This window comes from Xiphophorus couchianus, chromosome 15 (genome assembly GCF_001444195.1).
Source record: "Xiphophorus couchianus chromosome 15, X_couchianus-1.0, whole genome shotgun sequence".
Taxonomy (NCBI): domain Eukaryota; kingdom Metazoa; phylum Chordata; class Actinopteri; order Cyprinodontiformes; family Poeciliidae; genus Xiphophorus; species Xiphophorus couchianus.
The window spans coordinates 10,353,363-10,375,998 of NC_040242.1; the positions used below are offsets into that span (position 1 = coordinate 10,353,363).

Genomic DNA, 22,636 nt, shown 5'->3' on the forward strand with positions numbered 1-22,636 from the left:
TGGTTTTAGGGAACAAAGAGACATAATTACTAGCAACGTTTTTAGCAAAGTTTGGTGTTTGTTTTGGTACAAGAAAAATCCAGTGTAAGGTTTGTGGTTGTAATATTACAAAATGTGTAAAAGTTCAAGCTGCATACACACTTTTGCAAGCCACCGCATTTACTTTTAAATGTAGACAACCCAGAAGAGAAACATTAAACTCTCGATAGCCTCTGACTGACTGTATTGGACTCCTGCCTCTGATTCTACAAAGCACTAACAGCAGTGGCTGTCTCAAATCACTGAGTCAGTGAAGCTGATCCGAGGCCAGTGTGTTATTCACCTCTCATGCCTCTTCAATCTCCAGATGACTGGTTCAAGTCAACTTAATACCGACTGCGGCTTCTTTCTGAATCTGAATCTGTCCATGGAGAGGCTCAGCTTCACAGCAATGGCGGCACTGGCAATGCCGTTTGGTTTATTAGTGGCATCCATCTGCTCCACTGTGTTTATATGCTTGTGTGTGGGGGGGTGTGTGTGCAGTTTGATGACCATCCTATCGCCTTGGCTGATTATTGGAAACCAGCTGTGCTGCCCCGAGTGGTGACAAGCTGACGTGTCATATCTATCCCCTGAGCTGTTTGCACAAACACCTCAGTATGAGCCTTTTCTGGCATTTTAAGCACTTATGACCTTTTGACATAAAATAAAAATCCAATATAACAGCACATCTTCCCAGGAGATGCACGTTTTCTCTTAGATTCTTGTCAGGGCTCTCCGCTGCCTTTCTAATGAGGAGCTGTGTGAACATGATGAAGGCTTTACCCTGTTTTGAATATCTCCTCCTCCACCGCTTCATCTTTTCCATCAATATTTATAAGCCTCACCACGGCCATAAGAGTGAGGACAGTGAGGTGGGGCACTTACAGATGTGCCATTCAGCTGTGTTTCACATGAAACACATCTACATACGTGTCTGACATTAAAAACACGCCGCGCCTAATTCCCTCAAGGGCGATGGCTCGTTAACAGCTGTGTATGTATAATCTAAGTGGCATCCTTTTTTTTTTTTCCTGCTTTGTACATTTCCTCCTTGGTCTCCGGCTGTTTGTGTGACTGGAACACCCATGTGACAAACAGCTTTTTGCACGAGTGTCTTCTTCACGTTTCCTTTTAATCACCAGCCCCAGGTGCCGAGCGGGTTTCTTGAGCTGATGATGTATGGCCGCACATTTCCTGGACAATCACTTGTTGGCGGGAACGGCAGCTGGACAACGCAGGGAGGTTCGGGGTCATAAATGTTAAACTCAGGTGGGTTCTGATGTGCGTGATTAACTACAGCTGCCAGGAAGGGCAGAAGGCCACATCCCTCCAGTCCTTCTGCATGACAGGCACACGCCCGACTCTCTGCAACCTGACATTCTCCCTCCTTACATGTCCCCCTGGGTTTTTCACTTTCTCTAGACAGCACAGGGACTTTGTTGCTGTAGGGGTCAAACAGGGCTTGCTGTGATGCCGAGTGCTGGGACTGGATCAGTCCTAGACGTGTGAGAGTCCGACAAGGTCCATTCCTATTCGGTCATCTGTGAGATTTTAAGGGGATAAGTTCACTTGAGGGTATTTTGTATGCCAAGACACTTATTCTACATGGTTTTATGCAGACAATATATATAAATTACAGTGACAATTCAGACCTTAATGGGTTTTTTTCTTTCACAATACAGCCACAAATATGAATGTATTTCATTGAGAATAAGTTTTCTTCTTTACCGTAATTTCTTTAGGCTAATATTCCAAGCTAAATGTAAATCGAGCAAAGATATGATCATACACCTAAACTGACAACCTGAGAAAGGAAATAATAAATCGGTGGTGCAGGAAAGAGGCAACTGTGGAGAATCTGCAAACTACCACTGCTGAGCTGGGAGAATCTGTTCACGGGGCAGCTATTAAAGGTGTACTCCTCCAATCTGGCCTTTTTGTAAGAGTGGTAAGAAGAAAACTGCAGAAAGAAAGCCACAACAGTTTGACACAAGCCATGCAGGTGATGCTGCAAAAAGATGGAAGAATGTGCTCTGGTCAGACGAAACCAAAACTGAGCTACTTAGGTTTTTTGCTAGTTTTCTATTGCATGAGATGAAATACTAACACCTCACATCAGGGAGAAAATGACCTCAAATAATTTGCAGCAATAATTGTAGCTAAAAGAGATTGTAAAACTTATTGCTTAATGCAAATGCATGCCACACAATTCAAATGTTTCCATTTTTTTATTTAAAAAACAGCTGAAAATCAATGTTGGCCTTTCTCTTTGTTATTATGTATAATTATGTTGTGTCTGTCAAATAAAAATAATTGCATTATAGTTTGCATTTTCAATGGGGAAAATGCCCCATAGATTGCAAATAGTTCTTTGCAATCTATTTTGCAAAGAACTGTAAATAGATTGAGGACCTTATGTGTTAGAGATCATCCAGATTTCCACTGTAGGACTTGAAAGACAAGATGGATGTGTGTTTATATAAATATATAGGCTAATGTGATGGAATAATCTTAAACCTTATGCCAGCCACTGCATAATCCATAGAGATGAGCTGATTTTGGTTGGTCTTTTCATGTCTGACAATACATCTCGCCATCTGTGTTTACATAAAATCATAAAACCCAAAACAAAATGCAAAACAATTATTTTGGCTCTGCTGCTCTTTATTTTATCTAAATTACGTATATCTACCATGACTGTTGGTTTTGCACACATATAAGTCAGTCCACCATTTGAATCCAGAGCTTGCCTGATGCACTCAGAGTTTACTGTAATTGTTTTTGGCTCATCTGTCAGCACCTCTGACCTGCAATTAACACTAGATTATTTCCTCAACCATTCACACCAAAATCCAATGTTCCTGTTCTTCTGGCTTGTTTACTTGGATCAATATTCAAACACTGCCAAAACTGCAGAGGTGAAGAGTAGCCTGCTGATTGCATTCATCTGCATAAGTGCTGCATACAGTGAAAGAGGATTTTCTGTTTGTACTCTCTTAATGTATTCAAGAGGAATTAAGCCACATTTTTGATGCTTAACAGTTATGAGAGCAATTTAGAATGATAAATATAATCGTGTCTGTTGTGAAGTACATATAAATATGTATTTCTAATATACCTACAAGTAGGTTTTAAAAAGTCTACAGATAGCGTTATCACTTGCATTTCAAAGGAGAAGCTAAATTCTTGTCCATTTTCAAACACGTTCTATAGAAAGTTAAGTGGGCAAATTTTCCTAAACATTCCAAATTGTAATCTTTTTGTGAAAATAATATTTATGGTAATTATTTTGACATTTGCTTTTTTTTAAGCCAACTGTCTTATTTAGACATAACATATTCCATAAATAACCATATCATTGTCATTGTGTATACAGCATGCGTAATAACAGTAAAGACAATTTATTTCTACTATTGTAGAAATGTCATGGGCAAAAACCCATGTGATCTTTGCTAGTCTTTAATATTACATACCAAACACATTTATCCAACAATCTCATCTGTCATGGCTAAATTCAGACTCAGAAATGTGGTTTCAGTGTTTGAAAACATCCATGGATGTGATGGAGAAATGCACAGTGCGGGCAGAGGGTGTGGCCTCAATTGTCCTGCAGTAAGCAGTTTGCTGTGTGCAATGTAGATATTCCCAAGTATACTTTCATGAAACATAGTTGTATTTCATGAATTCATATCATTTTTTCAACCAAAACAACTTAATGTTAACTTTCAGTGTTCAATGTTTTAAATTCCAGTTTTATTGCAATATATTCATGTTAATTGCCATGGAAAGTTTCCAATCTTGAATATTCCCTGGAGTTTTGAAAACCCTTTCATCACAGTGCATCATGTTCTAGTTTCACAAAACCTAGTGGTTTCGCTATAGCTTAAAGCCTGGACTTTTAGGGTTATGAGCACTTCTGGTTGCATTAAAGAATTCACACAGACAATGAGTAAATAAATCCTGCATTATGAGATTTTATTTCCCAAAATAAACACAGTCTCCTTGTTTTGCTGCTTTTCAGCTATGACTCTGCATGACAAATCAGCAAAACTCCATACCTAAAAACATTGTCAGACAACAAAAAAAAGAAAAAAAAAAGAAACCCCCAACCGCGCAGGCACAGTGCAAAGCCCTTATCAACACGTACAAACACAGCAGTCAGCCAGCAAATCCAACGCACACAAATGCATATGACGCAGCCAGATGAATGGCCTGGCCACGACACAATGGTGCTAAATTAAATCAGCGATGTCGATGTGGCCCAAAGCTCTCCCCCTTGCACAACATGCACTCACACGCAACCGAGGATCGACTAATAAGGCAGCTTTGTCTGCACGGTGATGCATTTAGGATCAGGTGATATCGGCCGTGGCCTGGAAGATGCGAGTAGTCGATCACTGCTCATTATGCAAATAAGCATGGCAACAATTGTTCTCAAGCCCCATCGTTCTGATTCCTGAAATAATGATTTGCTCCCCAGACATTTTAAAATCTTTTGCATGCCCTTCTATTTAAAGATCAGCTCACACAGAAAGGCAATTGTACAAGCCAAAATGGAGGAGTTTTTATTTTTTTTTTTACTTTTTGCCAGACTAAGCATCAGGTGTTAGGAAGCCAGGGTACAAACACGCCTATTATTTCCACTGCTTCACCTCTGTCCCTACAGCCAGCAGGCACCTGTCTAACATGGGCCAGTTAGTAAACAGGTGGGAACATCAGTGTCACTCAGGCATGAGCTGCCCCAGTTGAGCTTGTCAAAGCTCATATGTTCATCTGTGACCTTACTAACATACTGAGCTGAAGTGAGGTTATGAACTAAACCTAGTTTGGAAAACAGGACAATGGCTGAAGATTTCCAGAAAGTGATTGATTGTTGGCTGACAGAAGAAAGGGGATTAATGTCTTATACGTTTAATAGCCTCCGAAGAATTAATTTAGAAACATAAGTCAAATGACCTTATCTTTATTTAGCCAAACTTTTGTTAACCCATGAGTCCAGTCCAGATTAGTTTGAGCAAAAACATTTAAATGAATGCATCGTTCTTTTTGGCAACTAACTTTTTAGCCACACATAGACATTATTATACATATATATGTACATGCTGTTTTATCTTTCCCTTTTAATAAGGATTTACTGGGAAATATTTTTATTTTAATCTTTAATATGCAGAACTTAAATTTTTTTTTCAGTCTGATGACATAATTTTAAAATATTGAATCAGATGATCTGTTCAGTTTCTCAGCATTCGAGTAACCTTTTTATTAAATTCTTTTTAAATCTTGAGTAATTTCTTGGACGGCTCCTTTATACTTTTACTTGAATAAAATATGTTGAAGTAGCCCTACTCTTACTTGAGGACAATTTTTGTCAACTCTAACAGGTTTTATAGTTACATTAACAATCACGTGCTAATTTAGAATACTAGAAATCAAAAACACATTTACATTTATGTAAAAAAGAAAAAAAAATAACGGTAAGTTTGTGAATATTTTTGTGAAGATGATTTGATTAAAATAAGTCTTAGTTTTGCATCATTGTTAGGCCAAACAGTCATTATGAGATCAAACAGTTCTTTGCTATTAGGACTAATCCTAATTAAAATACAGTCTTCAGATCATTATTGTTATGTTCAAAACTTTCCTCACAATCAGTTTTCCTTTGCAGATTCTAAATGAGATAAAGGTCTTCACTCTGACAGAGCCTCTCTCATGATGGCTCTCTATCAACAATTTCCCGACCACAGTGACGCTGTCTTTCTCATAATCGTCTTATTAAAAGCAACTGTGCTGCCCAGGGCCTGGATTTCATACTAACAACCAGATGCTTTCCGCCAGAATCCTAATGCATTATTCTGTTTGCTTTAACAAAATTGCCAAGCTCATTGACTGAACATTGCAATTGTGCCCACATTTAAAACAGCAGCATGAAAACAGGAAACATATTAATTTATCTTGAAAAAATAAAGGTGGCCTTTGACGTGGCTTTCGGCTCTGTTGGTATGCCTTTGAGTCCGCTCACCAGTGGTGGGCACAGGTGATGGTTGAAGCTAGTATCTGAGGTTTGTGATTCACAAAACCCTTTATTATGGTAGTAAAAGAAAAAAAATGCCAAGAAGACTCATGGTGGTGGGTTATGACAATACAGTTGTTTTCATGTAAGAAAATGTGTGGTTGTACCGTTTTTTTACCTTTCATTTTACAGTACAAAGTCTCAGTTTGTATCAGAAGAGTGGCTTTTGTATTTGACCATCTACTTTTAAAAATGCAGGGTATCCCATCCTGGGGCCCCTTTTCATTAATATCTACAGCCTCCTGCTAGCTGAGATTATAACAAGTAATAGCTACCATAAGTATGCAGATGATACACAGCTCTAATACAATGCCAGGTGAATGTGAACACATGCATAGATTATAGAGAGCAGATGCTTAGAACAAATCAGTGCATGGATGTGCCATAACTTTCTTCTTAATAAGTAATTAATTTTGGAACAAAAGAGGAAAATCAAGAGTTCAGTACACAGCCTCAGCTATTACAGCTAAAAACTTCTGAACAACCAGAACCAGAATCTTGGTGTAATGATGGACCAGAGTCACAAAAAGACAGTTACAAAGTTGGTCTTCTATCACCTGAAGAACTTTTCCAGGACTAAAGTACGATAGCGTCTCAGCAAGAGTTTGAGAAACTCCTCCATTCGTTAACCATAGGCAAAAAAAACCCCACAAAAAAACTGATTACTGAAACAGTGTTTTCACAGGTCTCCCTAAAAAGTTAGACAGCTGCAGCTAATCCAGAACACTGTTGATTGTGTCCTCTCTAAAACTAGGAAACTGAAATTGTGTTCAGGCACAATTTAAAAGTACAAGTTATACAAAATATATGTGCTCAGGTTAGCTTAATTTCTCCTGACAAGTACATCTTAATGAGATAGTTTCCTTTAGCATTTCAACTTATAGTGTAAAACTAGTATAGAGATTAATTGCGTAGAGTGACATTGTAAATAGTTTCTAATTTTGATTACCACTAAACGAAAACCCACATATAGTTTCTCAGAAAAACAAAACCAGTCAAGGAAGATTTTTAACAGAAATTTTATGTTGTTGCCAATATCTTTACTGGTTTTATGTATGTGAATGGAAAGTTGAGAGGATGGGAAAACCTGGTAGAAAGATGTGTAAAAGCAAAGGAGATGTTGGTCTTATGTACTATTCAGATTTTCTAAAATCTCTACTTCAAAATGTATCACTTTCTGTATCATCAATCAAATAAAGTAACTTTTTGATAATTATTTTAGTTATTAATATAAACCTCACGTTAACTTTACAAAGTGAGCAGTTTGCCATTTAATTCACCTTCACCACTACTTCCTGGTGTTTCCATGGACAGTCTTCCATACGAGCTGACAGGACCTGGGTGCAATGGAAAAGAATGGTGCAGAAGCAGCGGTTTGTTTGCTCGTCTTTCCCCACGCAGGATACTCACAAAGCTGTAGCATCCCCGCATCACCAGGTGCAGCGGAGCAAAACTCCACAACGTGGCCGCGAAAAGGGGCGGGGGGATTAAGGCAGGGAGGGGGCGTTGTCGCTGGAGGCAGATGGAAAAAAAAAATGAGAGAGGGAGGGCATGGGCTGGAAAGGTGGCAGGATTTTAGTAGAAACCTCCATTCTGTCAGACATGCGCAAGAGCAGAAGCTTCTCCACCGCTGCGCCGCGTTTCCGCCTTGGCTGAGCAAACGCGGGCGCACACAGTCCGAGAGGGGCGGGGAGCGAAGCCGAGACGCAGTGGTGGTAGAGAGGAGAGACGCAGCGAGCACGGATTCGAGCAAATTATACGCCAGCCTCCACGTTTTCCCCTCTTAGAGAGGCGACCTGTGCGGCGCGCGCCGAAACCTTCCCAGCATGGACACTGCGCTAAAGGAGAGGCACTAAGATGTGACGCTCGCGGGGCAGATCAGGGGAGACAGAGAGCGCGCGTCTGTGTGTGCGTGCGTGCTCGTGGGGAAGAAAGTGGGCTGCCCTCATCTTTCTTTTTCCCCCACCCCCGTTTGCCGGTGATTTCAAATCTGAGCTGCGCGGCGAGGAGATGAAGAAGTTTAACATCAGGAAGGTGCTGGACGGCTTGAAAGAGGCGTCTTCCTCCTCTTCCTCCTCCACGCCGTCTGTCCAAGTAGGGCCCCAGGAGAACAACCTGGTCCAGGAGACGCTCCAGTCCGAGCATTTCCAGCTCTGCAAGGTGGGGGAGACTTCTGATTCTTATCAGCTCGTTGGGACTCCGGCTAAGCCATCCTGTCTGTGTGCGCCGTTTTATTTTTTGTTTGGCTTGCTCTCATCCCATTCCAGGATGCACACGATGCGGGAAAGCTGCAAATAATTATATATTTATTAGGAGATCCTTTGTTCTTTTCAAATCTTCATCACCTATTTCCAGGTGTTTTGTTTTTTTAAAGAGACACGGGGAGAATCTACCGTTCACTGATTGCATTTTAGTTTGTAAATCCATTGAGAGGCAAATCTTACGGTGAAGTGACTGTGCGCTCGAAACAGTTTCAGTTTGGTTGCATTTTTGAACCTTTTCCCAGTCATCTGGTCACAGTATGGTGACATGCGTTGGTACACTCTGTGCAAAATGTCAGAGTTTGCCGTGTGTGTGCATGGTCTGAACTGTCATATCAAGGGGCTGGGCACAACTGATCCTTTCTTGCATAATCTGATGGGTTTGGATTAGCGAAACGCTTATCATGTGCATGTGTCTTTCCTTTCACACACACTCCCCTCACCTTCTCCCCCCCCCAAAATGCGCACATCTTAACTCCACTCTTCACACATAAAAAAACATTACCAGGCTCTCTGTCCTGCAGGGAGTGATGTTGCCTGAAGTGACTCGGAGCCTGTTTGTAGGATATAATGAAAAAAAAAAATAAATAAAAAAAATGTCTGCATCTCTCCATCTAGAGCAGGGGTGGGCAATCCTGGTCCTCGAGGGCCGGTGTCCTGCAACTCTTGCAAGTCTCCCTGGTCCAACACACTTGAATCCAGCAGCTGAATCACCTCCCAAGTGCAGTCAGGTTCTCCAGAGTCCTGCTAATGACCTCATTATTTGACTCAGGTGTGTTGAAGTGGAGATGCATCTAAAAGTTGCAGGAGTCCGGCCCTCGAGGCCTGGAGTTGCCCACCCCTGATCTAGAGTGCACAGAGTAACAACAGAGGGGATAATTAAACACTCATGCAATTTTCATGCAGTGCATGCTACATCTCAGCCCACTGCAAAGTTAATTTGGCATTTCCCCAGTTGTGTTTTAATGATGGTGTGGAGTTTTAATAAACCACACTGTGTGTGCTGGGTATCGACCCCCCCCCCCCACACACACACACTTCTGACCTGTGTGGTTGCTAAAGACTCAGTTCCGGAATGCTTTTAAACTTGTGATTTGCCATGACTGTTTTCATGTGTCTCCAATAGACACAGTTAGCTGTGTTAAACACTGAATCAGAGTTGGGGTGGTGAAGTTTCTACAGAAATCAAGTTTAGACTTATAAAGACTGCCTGAAATAATAATGCAAACAAGATGCAGAGATCAGACTTTTTGTGGTTCAGACTACTATCTGTTTTATTTTTGTATTTGTTTACTTGAATTTTTACCAGTTCTGATTTTTGTTTCCCTTTGGACTGCATGACCTAGGAGAGAGAAAGGAGACCAGAAAAGTATTTTCATACAGGAAGTAGTTTTAGGGCTGCTGAATTAGGATTGTTGCAATGTATGCATCAAAACATGACCATCAAAACATGACCTTTAACTTTAAAGACACAACAGAATAAATTAGAGTAAAATTTATAGCTAATTATTTTCAATATTTTTTAAATAAACAAGAGAATATATTACATTGTAGATTCACACTGTTATTCAATCCAGGTGTTAGTTTCTATTCATTTAGATGATTATGGGTTACAGTTAATAAAAACTCAAAGTTCATTTCCTTAGAAAAAATGAAGATTAGATGAAAAAGACAGTTGGTTTTCCAGTTGTCCTTACAACCAACACAAGGATGGTGACTCAAAAAAAGATCATTGCTATAGAAGCTGAGTGTTCATAGATTGCTGTACATAATGTAAAGTTAAGTGGAAGGAAACACTGGTAGAAAAAAACCTCACAAGCTATAGAAATAACCACAGCTTTTTGGGAGAACCATGAATCAAAGCACAGTAGAGGATTTACATGGTGTGAACTCTGCTGGAGTCACAGCTTCAGAGCCACCATACTCGTATGTGTCCAGGACCTGGACTCCAACTATTTCATTCCTTTTGCATTTAAGACACCGCCTAATAAAAATGTGTTTCGTCTTTAAATTTTAATCTATGAAATAACTTGAACAATATATAATAATTTATTTAGTCACTCCTCAATATACACAAGATCAGCTGTGTTGATGTGTTGCTCCTGATAAGCATCACAATTGGGATGCTGGAGAAGCCGAATGTTCCAGGAAGGCACATAAACTCTGTTCACTTTTGTATTGGGGATTGAATGACTGTCGGTATGATTTTTGCGTTTGTTTCGCAAAAATCAAAAACGCCTTACCTCTAAAGGAGAAAAAAAAATTGTTAGCTTCTGGATTTATGTAAACATACATGAAACACAGGGCAGATCAGGACCTTCTGTAGACACAGCAGTTCAAGCATGTTAAAAAAAAACAACAAAAAAAACAGCCAGACATCTGATTGAAGCATCTTCAAATGAGACTTCACACTCCCTCTTGCACCTTCCCTGTCTGCCTAGACCAGAACTGTCTGTAACGTCTCTGCAAGAGAGGCAGGTGTCTCTACTGCACTGAGTCCTCCTTATGTAACATGCTTTAGCCGTCTGCCACAAAGCAAACAAATCCAAGGGCCCACCGATGACTGACTGATGCCATAAAACCACAGTCACACATGCACCAACCAAGGAACATTTTTTCCCCTTGTCATACAGGCCTGCAAGGGGACCAGATCATCAGCAAATGCACTTTATTGATGTATTTTATTTCCAGACTTCAGTGTAATCACGACTTTATGTGGGAGGCGGCGAGAGAGGAAGGACAACAACATAAAACAAGAAATGAGGGAGAAGAAATCTGAAAATAGGCCTGTGATTAGAAAAAGAGGCCAGAATATCAGCCTTTTGCAGAAGACAAACCTAGACAGAAACATAATTTGTTCCTTTTTCTCATCCTGTTCTCTCTCATCTTTGCAATTTCAAGCTTAATTCTTCAGTTTCATAACAGCCATCCGCATCCATCTGGGCTATTTGTTTACCGAAATCAGGTGTGTGACATCCTCTAACAAAGCAACACCCCTGCTGTGAAATGCAAACTGATATTTTCTGTTATGAAATCTGACTTTTTTTCCCCCTCTGTCTCCATCTTCTACCTGCCAACCAGACTGTCCGTTATGGCTTCCCCTATCAGCCATCGTCGATGGCTTTCGACCCCGTGCAGAAGATCCTGGCCATCGGTACCCAGAGTGGAGCTCTCAGATTGTATCCTTTCATTTACCTTTTGAACTGTTGCAGAAGTCTGTGCCCTGAGGCGGCAGCAGGTAAGCGAGCGAACATCAAAGCTGCCATAGTCTGAGGCTGATGGACAGTTCTGCTCAAAGGTCTTGAGTAAGCTTTCGTCTTTACGTGTTTTGCTTTTAGGAGTGAGACTTTCTGGTAACTTGATCATCAGTTTTTGCAGGCTTTCTATAGGTCTAGTTTCTTTTTTCCTTTCAGTTTGATCTGGTTTTTCTCATTTTTAGACAAGCCCAGTTGTGTTTTAACAGTCTGAATAACACTTGTTCGTGCCCCATTAAACTTTTTTAACAATGTTTCATGTTGAAGCCACCAGTATCGATGTGTTTTATTTGCACAGCGTGGAGGATTGCAATTGGTGGATCAACACAGGGCAGTTTGTAGCTCAAACGCTAAAAATTACAGATATAATAGATATAATTCCAGTTGTTAGATCAGTTCTGACCAACTTCATTTCCCCCCTTTGAAGAAAAAACATCCTCACAGGCCATCACCATTTTACAGTGGAAATGATGTTTTCAATATGATGTGAAGTGTTATTTTTCTACCATTCATAGAGTTTTATGCTGTAGGCCCAAAAGCTAAATTTTGATTTCATCTAACCAGAGCATTTTCTTTCACGTGTTTGCCACATCCTAAGAGGGCTTGTGGGAAACCTTAGTTAGGAATTCTTATGGCTACATTTTAACAGTAGGTTTCTACTTGTTGCTCTTCAATGAAGGTCATATTTGCCGACTGTGTGATTAATAGTTGTCCTGTCGACAGATTCTTCCTCCTGGGCGGTGAATCTTTGCGGAGTTATCACAGGTCTGTAGTCTGCTTCTCTGATTGATGCTCTCCTTGCCAGGTCTATCGGTTTAGGTTTTGCTGATGTGGCATATTCTTTTCATTTTCAAATGATAGATTAAACATCTCCTTGATATCATTTAGTAACCTCACCCTTTCTTTTAAACTTCTGTATGGCTTTTTATTGGCTCTCTTGCTATGTTCGACGTCTCTAAGGTGTTTTTCACCAACATTCTCTTAACAAAACGCTGTGCAAGTGGATTAGGTATTTTCTGAAAGCAATTGGCTGCTCTGGTTTGCATTTAGGGATAGCAAAGTAAAAGAGGAATATGCTAATAAATAGCACACTTTTTTTATTTGTAAGGATGTGTGTGTAGCACTTGTCAGCTGTGACTGCTCTGAACTGCTTTTATAAAAAAAAGGTTAGTATGGTAAAGACTTTTCAAAACCATACATAATTTTCCCTGATATTTAAAATGATGCACCATTTTATTTGTGTAATTGCATAACATCCTGGTAATGAACTCTCAGGTTTATGGTTGCAACCAAACAGAATGTGAAAAGTTCAGCGTAGTAGTGACGGTGTTGCCTCTGTTTTTGATGGTTTTGGATGAACAGCTCTGCAGAGCATCTGCATTTTTGAGTCTCAGTGGTAGAGGAATTGTAATTCTGCAGACCTCTCATACCTTTAAGATAATCATGTAGTACAGTAATGATGAAATGTGTTAAGTTATACCAACTCTGCAGTACTACTTTATGAGGGCCTTTTTTCCCTACTGACATTGCTGTTGAACCTTTTGTTACATATTTCAAGTGACTGAGTCCCATCATGTCCTGCGACTCGCCACAAGTTCACCGCTGTCTTGCAATTTGAGAACATTTACGCAAGCAAGAAACAACAGCTTGCCATGAAATGACACCACGGGGAGTCGTATAGCCTCAGAGAACGCCTGCAAGCGAGCCTGCATGAGGCCACCTTTACAGCTCCTCCATGTGTTCCTCTGCCTGTCCAACAACCCTTGCCAGCTCATTACAGTGTGATGAAGAGCCGTCCGCCTTGTTGTCTCTCCTTTTCTACCTGCTGGCAGCCGTGCTCATGACTCAGTCCTCACCTGTGCTGCAATCGAGAGGATCAATAGCAAAGATTCTCTCGAACAGTCTCCAGAATCACAGTTTCAGCAAAAAAAAAAAAAAAAGGTAACCTAGCCAGAGGAGATTCACACACATTAGTTGACAGGCGATGAAATGTCTGTGCTGGTGCATTTGCAGGAACTGGAGCATATAGACTTAATAGGGCTTATCTCTTACATGCTACTACATTCTTCCCTGGGATAAGCAAAGAAAGGCTGCAACCAAGAAGTCTGGCACCAATCAGCTTGGAGATCAAAATGCATCCTCCCTTCAGATTATCCTCAGCTGGGATCCTGCTGGGGAAAGTGGTCGCTTTGAAATCGAACGAAGGGAGGAATGTCTCACGTTTGACTGATGTGGATCAGATAATTTTATCAGTCAGACGAAAGTGAAATGGGAGGCGTATATCTGCTCCTTGATGCTCATCATCCTCCTCTGTTATTCTGATGTTTAGTCAGCCCTGACGCTTTATCTGATGCCACTGTGACATTGAAGAAGAGGTGAAATAGAGGCTTCACGACTCATAAGACTTGCATTGCTGTATGCTTTGTTACTAGATGTGTTGTAGTTTTGGCTGGTTGCGTTCCCTCCAGGGAATCCCATGCTTTATGTGCATTTCTGTGCCTGGGCGACCTCCTGGACATTTGGTTGCACCACTCTCCCTTTGGAGCATTTACAGGAAGTGCAGATCAGAGGCCTTAGCCTGGCAGTGCAGCAGAGAGCCGAGAATTACAGCAGAAGCCAACGTGTACCCTCTGAGGAGAGGCCTGATCTATTCACACCACAAAGCCAATGGAGGCTTTATGGCTCTTCCACAAAACTGTCCCATGTTTCATGCTAGCCTCTGCATTTGCTTTGTCCTTCATCAACCGGCTGGAAAAACATCTGGTCAGCAAGAGAACCTGAGTTTGAGCTCAGGCTGAGAGAAGATGGAGAGAAGAGGGGGTGGAGAGGTCTTGGGGAGGCAGGCTATCCCTTTTTCTAGAGCTAATGGCCAAGAATAGAATCCTTATTGATCTGTGTGTGGTAATGCACTGAGTCAGATATGCCCAAGTGCATACACACACTTTATCACTCTCTCTCTCTTGCTCGCACGCCGAGTCAATTGTTTTCAGCACAATATATCCGCAGTGAAAAGAAGTCATGAGTCTCAGAAAACAGGTTCTGCTGCACAAGCAGTCACCTCATATTAGCTATGCGCTGATTTAACTGTGTAATTGTAAAAGAAGGAGAAAAAAACCCCAAGCAGGACCAATGGTGCTACATAGCAAGGCTACAGCATTTCTGTTTAAAGGCGGAATAGCAAAAAATAATAATAAAAATGAAAAATCGTAGAGCCCTTTTTGTTTATTGGTCCATTATGTTCTAGCCAAAATGAACAGAACTACCAGAACAGAATCTGTATTCCTTGCAACGTTAAGCAGATCAGTGAAGTTAAGTAAATGTAACTGGCGTACAAGGAACATTGAAGGCCAGCTATCAACATGCATGAGCTGCTTGATGGAACGTCTGATTTTATTACTTAGAAAGCATCAGCTAATCTACAACTGTGCAAAAAACAAACAAAAAAAGCATTGTTAACACTTTGCCTAGCAGTTCTTTTAATAAAAAAGAGATGCAATTAGTTTATGCATTGTTTTTTTCTATAAGTAATTTGTTTTTTTCATTTTCCTTTTTTTTGGGCAAATGCCAATCAACAGCCATATAATTTTTTCTTCTTTTAAAAGATGGCCTGACTAGCTAATTCACAATTGCAATTTTCTCTCTAAGCACTTTCTTCACTATTTTTGTGAAAACTATTCAACTATTCAATTTAACCAAAATCCATATAATAGCCAAAGGCGGTTAAAGGAATTACAAGATTATTTCCATTGAAGCATCAGAAATGGTTTCTAGCCCTTAATCAGAAGCAGAACAAAGTGCATCAGTAATGATTTGGTTGATAATGTGTTTATAAGCCAAACAATATGGTTTATTTCTTCACTGATGCATTAAATATGCAGTAGAAATATATTGATTTTTTTCCAGCATTTGACCTACTGATCACTGGTGAGAGCCCTATTAAGGGAAAACTGGTCAATTGATCGGTGCATCACTGTTTCTAATTCAGCATTTTTATTTGCCACCCACCTACTGTATACACACATAGCCAGTTTCTGTGTTTGAATGTAGGGAAATATTCTGACAATGTTTTCTTTGGGTTTTTTCTGTCATTTATAGTTCTGTGAAAAAGTATTTCCCCCTTAGCGGTCTTAGCTTTTTTCAGTTTTTATTTTGTTAGACACAATATTCATAATTTGAATGTATTTCTTATTTGCTCAAGCCATCTTTATCTATTTTTAAGATGTATTTGAATAGAAACATTTAACTGCGACAAATTAAACCTGAAGATATCTGAGAGTGCAAACAATTTTTCACAGCACTGCATTTAGAAGAATCGTTGTAGTAATTTCCCTTTTTTGTCATTGAATGCATATTTCAGGTCAGTAGAACTAAATGGTTATTATTTAAAATAAATCTATACAAGCAACAATTCTACAAGCCTTTAATAAATACATATTGACGAAGTTGTTTTTTTTTTTAATGATAAACTACAATATAATTACCATTGGCATATTAACTGGCTTAGTTCTTTATTTTGCATTTCTGTTTTTAATGAGACATTTTAAAAATATTAGGTACTTTTAACAGTGACTCAGAATTTATATTAAAACAAATTGAATATGTAATTCTGAGTTCAAGCTCTTTTTGTGCCTACATTTTTGGGTTCAAACTTATAATGCAAAAAACTTTGGCCGTAGGGTAATTGAATTAGGAAGTCTAGATAGTGGAGTTGTTGTTCAGACTAGCTCTTCAGATGCACTACTTGTGCTTCTCCTTTTTTAACAGCTGGTGTCACTATTGAGCAGATTTACCCCTTTTAAGTGAGGCCAGAAGAAGAGGTCTGTAACGTCACAGCTTGAATTTAGCAGCTTATATTTAAAGCCTTAAATGTTTATTTAATATTTGCAAACAGTATGAATTATTTTTTTAGTTCAGAGACAGGGAGGCATGTGGAAACTAACTCGCTCACTCTTCCTGGAACCTTTTCCTTCAGTATCAAAGGTCAGTTGTGCCAAACTATATAAAGTTAGTACAGTTTAGAGTCTGAGGTCTCTCACTGAGCACTGGCATTTGGGAAGTTGGCACCAGCTTCCCAGATTCCCAGAGTTAATCTGTAAGGAGCAGAGCAGCACATGTAATATTCTGCCTTTTGCATATGATACTTTTGATGTAAAAACCATAAAACTGGCATTTTTATTCAAAATCATCTTAAACCAGCTTCTGCCTATCCTTGGTTCTGTAATCCTGTTGTTTGCAGATTAAAGCTTCTCATTGAATATTTTTTAAGACCTTTAATAAATTTCATCAGCTTACAAAAAATGGAGAATAAATCCGTTTTCTGCAGATGGTGATGGAAAAAAGACTGCTTTATTTTTCTTTTAGAGGAACTGCATAATTTTCAAGGTTTTGGTCAGAGACATGAATGTTTTTAGCATTTTAACATGAATATGTAGGCTTTTTGGGGGGCTCTACAGCTGTGTGTGACAATATTGCTGATTCCCCTTCTTGTTGGTGGTGGTCAGAGGAAATGGCAGCACCATAACTCAGAGGCTCTTAGGCAGTGGGAGAGATGCAGATCAATAGATCAAATTGTCAGTCTGTGCTCTTTCTGATTATCTCATCGACAGACTCAAGACATCATAGCTCTCACACACCCAAATGAGGGCAACACACATTCTTACTCACGCGGACATTATTTCAGAGCTGGTAGACAGAACATCAGTTTGTCTTTTGTGGACACATCAGTGGATGAGTTGCACAAATGTTAATGAATTTGCACGCAAATAATGTAGGCTGCACATGCACAGAGATGTTGGCGGAAAACATGTTTGCAGACTTATCTCTGGACACACACAGGCATCATCAATAACTGCTGCGTCTGATAGTGGCCCTGTGCATCTTCTTGCTGCAGCAAGGATTGACTGTGACATATCTTTATCATTAATCTTCCTTCTGATTCACTCAGTATCTGTGCTGCCGTTCAAGCTTTTTTTCCCCCTGCAGTTACAAGAAAACCTGAGCTGAGCTGTGAGCTCCCTGTCTGGACTACAGAATAGGAAAAATTTCTGGTGTTAAAGCAGGGAATACTCCCGACCACATCGGTCAAGATGCTGCCCCTTTAATATTGGTGCATACAAGGTTCCTGTGAACAATATTGTATTTGAATTTGTTAGCAAAATTATAGAAAGTTGGCACCTGCACCTCAGCATTGTCTATTGTGTTTTTTTGAGGATTTTTGTAAGAAAGATTCACTTTATTATCAGTGTTATTAAAACCGTGATGATGGGTTTGCAGTGTAATGTACTAGCTTTTTTTTTACTTGCTCGCTCTCTTTGTTATAGTTATCATAAATTATTTATGTTAGGATCAAGCATGATATAATACAAAGCTTGTGGAACAACAGTCTATTTTAAATTAGAAAATCAATAGTTTGAGTTAACCGAATGTCTATCATATTTTAGTAATTACCATAGTAAACGTTCCTATACCAGCAGTTTGTCTCAATATGCAAGTGTTGATATACTGTAGAACAGGGGTGGGCAATTACTTTTTCCATGGGGCCGCATAAGAGATAGAAAATATTGTGGAAGGCCGGGCCAAAAGGCTGAACATGTTGGTGTATAATACAATGTAAAAGTACCAATTTCTGATCTGGGTCAATTTCACTAATTTTATCCTGCATACGTTTTAAAAGTCTGACATTTTTCCTGTAATATTTGGACAACCGTCCGCGGTAACACCTGCCAATTTCTTCCCATTTCAGTTCCAACTTGTCCACTCATGTATTTACCTCCGTGAAGAGATTGCTCCCTGTCGTCGTCCCTTTTAAAGACTGCATAGCTGCCAGCTCCTCCATAATCTTGAAGTCCGGCGTTATCCCACGGAGAAATATGAGTAGCTGGGCTGTGTCGCGGACATCATAGCTCTTGTCCAAAGCTACAGAGGAAAAAGTCAAAACTTGGCACTTCACGTTGCAGCTGTAGCTCCAGGTTCTCAGCAATGTCCTCGATCCTCCTCACAGTCCGCCAGGACTTGCTCGAATGCGGCTTTTTTTTCCAGGGCATATTAGCACTGCAGAGTCTACCAAGCACTCTTTCACAAACTCCCCCTCCGAGAATGGCTTGCTGTTTTTGGCTATTTTGTGGGATATCACAAAGCTGGTCTTGGTTTCTGTATTTCTGGATGTGTGGAGCTTGGTAAAAAAAAAAAAAAGCCTTGCTGGGTTCGCACTTTAGCTAACAAAGCTTCCGATTTTTGCGCTTTTTCGGCGTCAGTCAAGTTTTTATATTTCTCCCCGTGTTTCGTCTGGTAATGCCGATTCAGATTGTAGTGCTTAAACACATCGATATGGTCCCCACAAACTAAACACACGGCTTTACCTCCAACTTCAGTAAATAAATACTTAGCCATCAGATTTTTGTTGAAAATCCTACATTCAGAATCTACCTTTCCTTTTTTTTAGCCTGAGCTGACATTTTGAGGGCTAAAGTAGTCTTCTGATAACGTTCAATCACGTGCACGTCTTACATGAATAAGAAAAACAGCAACTTCAGAAAAAAAGCAGGGTATGTGGTCTGGGCCGTACAATGCCCAGGTCTGTCATACGGGCCAGGCAGGGTTACCCAGTGGGCCGGATGTGGCCCGCGGGCCGTATAATGCCCAGGTCTGCTGTAGAAGATATGACTTCCTTTTAAATTGCTTCTGGCATCTTCTAACTTTTCCTGCAACTCATTTTGAAACAATGGCAACAAAAAACAAAATAAAACAACTAACTTTGAGTTTTTGTTCTCAGCAACTGCAGCCACACAAAAGAGCGTATTCAATGTGATGTAGTAGATTTTGTGTGTAGTGCCTTTCCCTAATGGGAAAACATTCTTTCTCTTTTATATTTTCAACCAAAAGGGTGCCAGTGTGAGCCATACAAAATGAAAACTATCAGATTCACCAGCCAGTTTCTCATGTGATTTTATTGTTTAGCTTTTTGCACTGGATGCTTTTTGCTGAGCCAGTGCATCACAGTTGTATGTGCAGGGGTGCCCTTAAATGAATGCCTCATTAGCAGAGCTCTGAATGACTGCTGATGAGGAAGTTTAGTCATTTTGATTCAGGTGTGTTGGGGAAAGGATGCGTGTAAATGTTGCGGGATTTGATGGTAGCTCTCGAAGACTAGATTTGATGTAGTGTGACATACAAGTCTAAATAAGTGACTAAGAAGTTACTGTTTTACCCAAACTGACCTTAATGGTCAGTGCCGTAGTTTATCAAATAGGTGTGAGTGCAAAGATTGGCTGTTGAAATTAGGGAGGATGAGGGGGTAGGTTTTCAAGTAGAAGAAAAATGCTGTGATGCCTGTCCTTGGCTTTCATGTCATTTCAGTGCACATCTGCTTTGCACCATTAATGGAACACGGGATGTTTGTCTGAATTGAAGGACTGTTAATCAAAGACCCCTCGCGTACTCTGGTTTAATCTTTTATGCCTTCTAAAGGTACTCAAGATCTTCTATTCTATACTTCCTTTTTTTAGATATACTTATCTACAGCTTTTTTAGTCAGTTCACAAACGGAGGGGAGAAGGAAGACATGGTCTAATGGTCAAGAGGTCAGAAGTCAAACCTTATACAGCTGCTTCAAGGTCAATTAAGCTTTGTACATGGGATGCCTGATCTAATTCTGCGTCTGTGCTCTCTTACTATTGTTTCTGTCTTATTCTTTTTGCTTTAAACGGCAGCAAATGTGACCAAGCTTCAGAAGCACTGCTGCCATGTCGCTTTGCTTTAAATTGTTTTTTTATATTTTATCAGATTTGTTTCCCCTGCTTTTTTTCTGCTGATGGCTGACTTGCTGAATTGTTTCTTGGTGTTGGATAGGAAATAACCTTGAGGAGTCATATGTTAGACCAGGTACCTACGCACAGATCGGAGCTGCAAATCCAGCAAAATAATGCCCGTCTTTGTCAGTGACTCATCAAAATTTACAAGGCCATCCAGGGCTTTTGTTCAATAAAAAAATGAAGGGGGACATCAACGGCTGCTGTTGGTGGAATACTAAGTGCTGGCTGTAAATGATTGCGTTTTGTAAAACTTAATTTTGAGACTTTTGATTCTTGTCGCAACAGAATAAAACAATTTGTTCACTTTGCATCATTCTGGAGAGAGAGAAAATAGAAATGAGACTGTTAGTGGGTATGTGTATTTCGTATATGGAAATTATCAACACATGAGAGGTCACCAATCTGTGCACTAATTGTTCCTGCAGACATGCTTGAGTTCCACAATGGAAATGCCAAATTTTCATGGCTGGTTCGACCTTTATTCGTTCTCAATGAGAGAAAATGTATGGTTTTCATATAGTTGAGGATGGAGTATAAGACTTAAGTGTGAATCAAAAGCAAATCGGGAATGTCTTAAAACCATTAAACCCCAACCAGAGAGGAACGGTTGTAAAAGTATTTTAAAGCGTCACTATTTAACCCTAGTGTTTGTAGGCAACCGTTTCATTATTAGAACTTTTATTTATCTTTGTAGAATATTTTTGTGAGATTAAAATATTAATAAAAAAAATCTTGTCTGATTTGAAGATAAAGTTCAGTTCTTATATTGTAGTTTGCAGATCATAAGATGAGTCTGGACAACTGCAGGCTGTCTTGAGATGAGCATTGAGCAGTGAAGTGAATATATCCATGCTGCATGCACTGCATACTTGTTTAATTTTCTTTTTCATTTCCCATCCTTACAAACTCTAATTAACTGGCTTAAAAGAAAAAAAAAAACTTGGAAAAAATCTAATGAAATGGTATTCCCAAATTAAACTGCAAGACCAGTTATAAAGAATGATAAATGCTTATATGTCACTAAACTAAACACAGGCCTGAGATGGCTTTTTCCCACATTTGCATTAATTTTGTAACAGTTGACTCAGCATGTTTAAAGGTAACCTGGCATCGTGGGGCATGGTGGCTCTGATGTACTGTTGATATGCAGATTTAAAGCTAAAAACAATTGAGGATGCTGTGCTTCATTTCTTAGCGTGTTGACAGCTGCCAGTAACTTCACTCTGCCAGTAACTTCACTTGTATTTGAAATGTCAAATGTATTTGATGGCTGATAAGATCATTGTGACATTAACTACATCTGCCTTTATTGTTTTGGAAAGAAGTGCAATACTTCCTGTCAGTACTGGTATAATGCTAATTTATTGGCTTTATTTAAGGAGAAGCATATTTTGTGATCATGACTAACTTTATTGGATGGTGATGTCAACAACCCCCAAAAAGTGGTAGTATGGAATGTTTGGGACTGATGCTTCATGTGGCATTATGTTGTATTTATACTTCAAATATATGAACTCAATTATTGTGTAGGGGTTGTTAAAGATGCACAGTCTTACCGAGCTTTACCTTTTTTTAAAATTAATTTTTGTTTTCTATTATTCTTGATTTCAGACTTGCGCAGTCATTAAGTAACCCGGTATTTCACCAAGCCAGTACATCAGTGTTTTGTGATTTATGATAGAATTGACTTGGCTTTTTTTGCAGCAATGTTTACGCCCTCTGTAAGCATCATGTTCTTCCTTATTGATTTGTGCTCATATTAGTGCAAGTCAATATGTTTCTGTTATGTGGAGATGCTCTGTGACCAAAGGGTTTGACCGCTGCTCACTCTCTATCCCACAGAGATCCCCTGGCATCAAAAGTGAAATTTTCAAAGTAAGTACTGTATCCTACACACTATTGGATTTGTTTAAAGCAATCGATTCAGGACTTCTCATGCAGGACTTTACCCCCTAGTAACACTATGCCTTCTATTGATTTCATTTGTTGGTCTGACATTCCTATTATGTTGACACTTTGGTAAACTCCCCAAAGATCAAACCATGCTGCTTAAAAAAAAAATCAACACAGCAGTTTCCTGACAATCAAAATAAATATTCTGAATATTCCATAAGAACGTGCACTGGTGGACAGTTTGAAGCACAGGCTGTCTGTGACATGACCAGAGCAGAGAAGGACATGAACTGATGGCTTGTCCAGTTGTATGAATATGGACTCGGC

At 39.7% G+C, this 22,636-nt stretch overlaps 1 protein-coding gene across 4 annotated transcripts in view; it reads left to right on the top strand.

The window, feature by feature from the left end:
- Positions 1–7,600: 7,600 nt before the first annotated feature.
- The window catches only part of stxbp5a (syntaxin binding protein 5a (tomosyn)), a 105,853-nt gene continuing 90,817 nt past the window's right edge, over positions 7,601–22,636 (top strand). For 3 of the 4 annotated variants that reach the window (XM_028040391.1, XM_028040393.1, XM_028040392.1), the window contains exons 1-2: positions 7,601–8,251; positions 11,434–11,531. In XM_028040391.1, coding sequence (XP_027896192.1) covers positions 8,102–8,251; positions 11,434–11,531 — 248 coding nt within the window. In that variant the 5' untranslated portion in view covers positions 7,601–8,101. The remainder of the gene's footprint in view (positions 8,252–11,433; positions 11,532–22,636) is intronic. The other variant, XM_028040394.1, reaches the window with a different exon arrangement.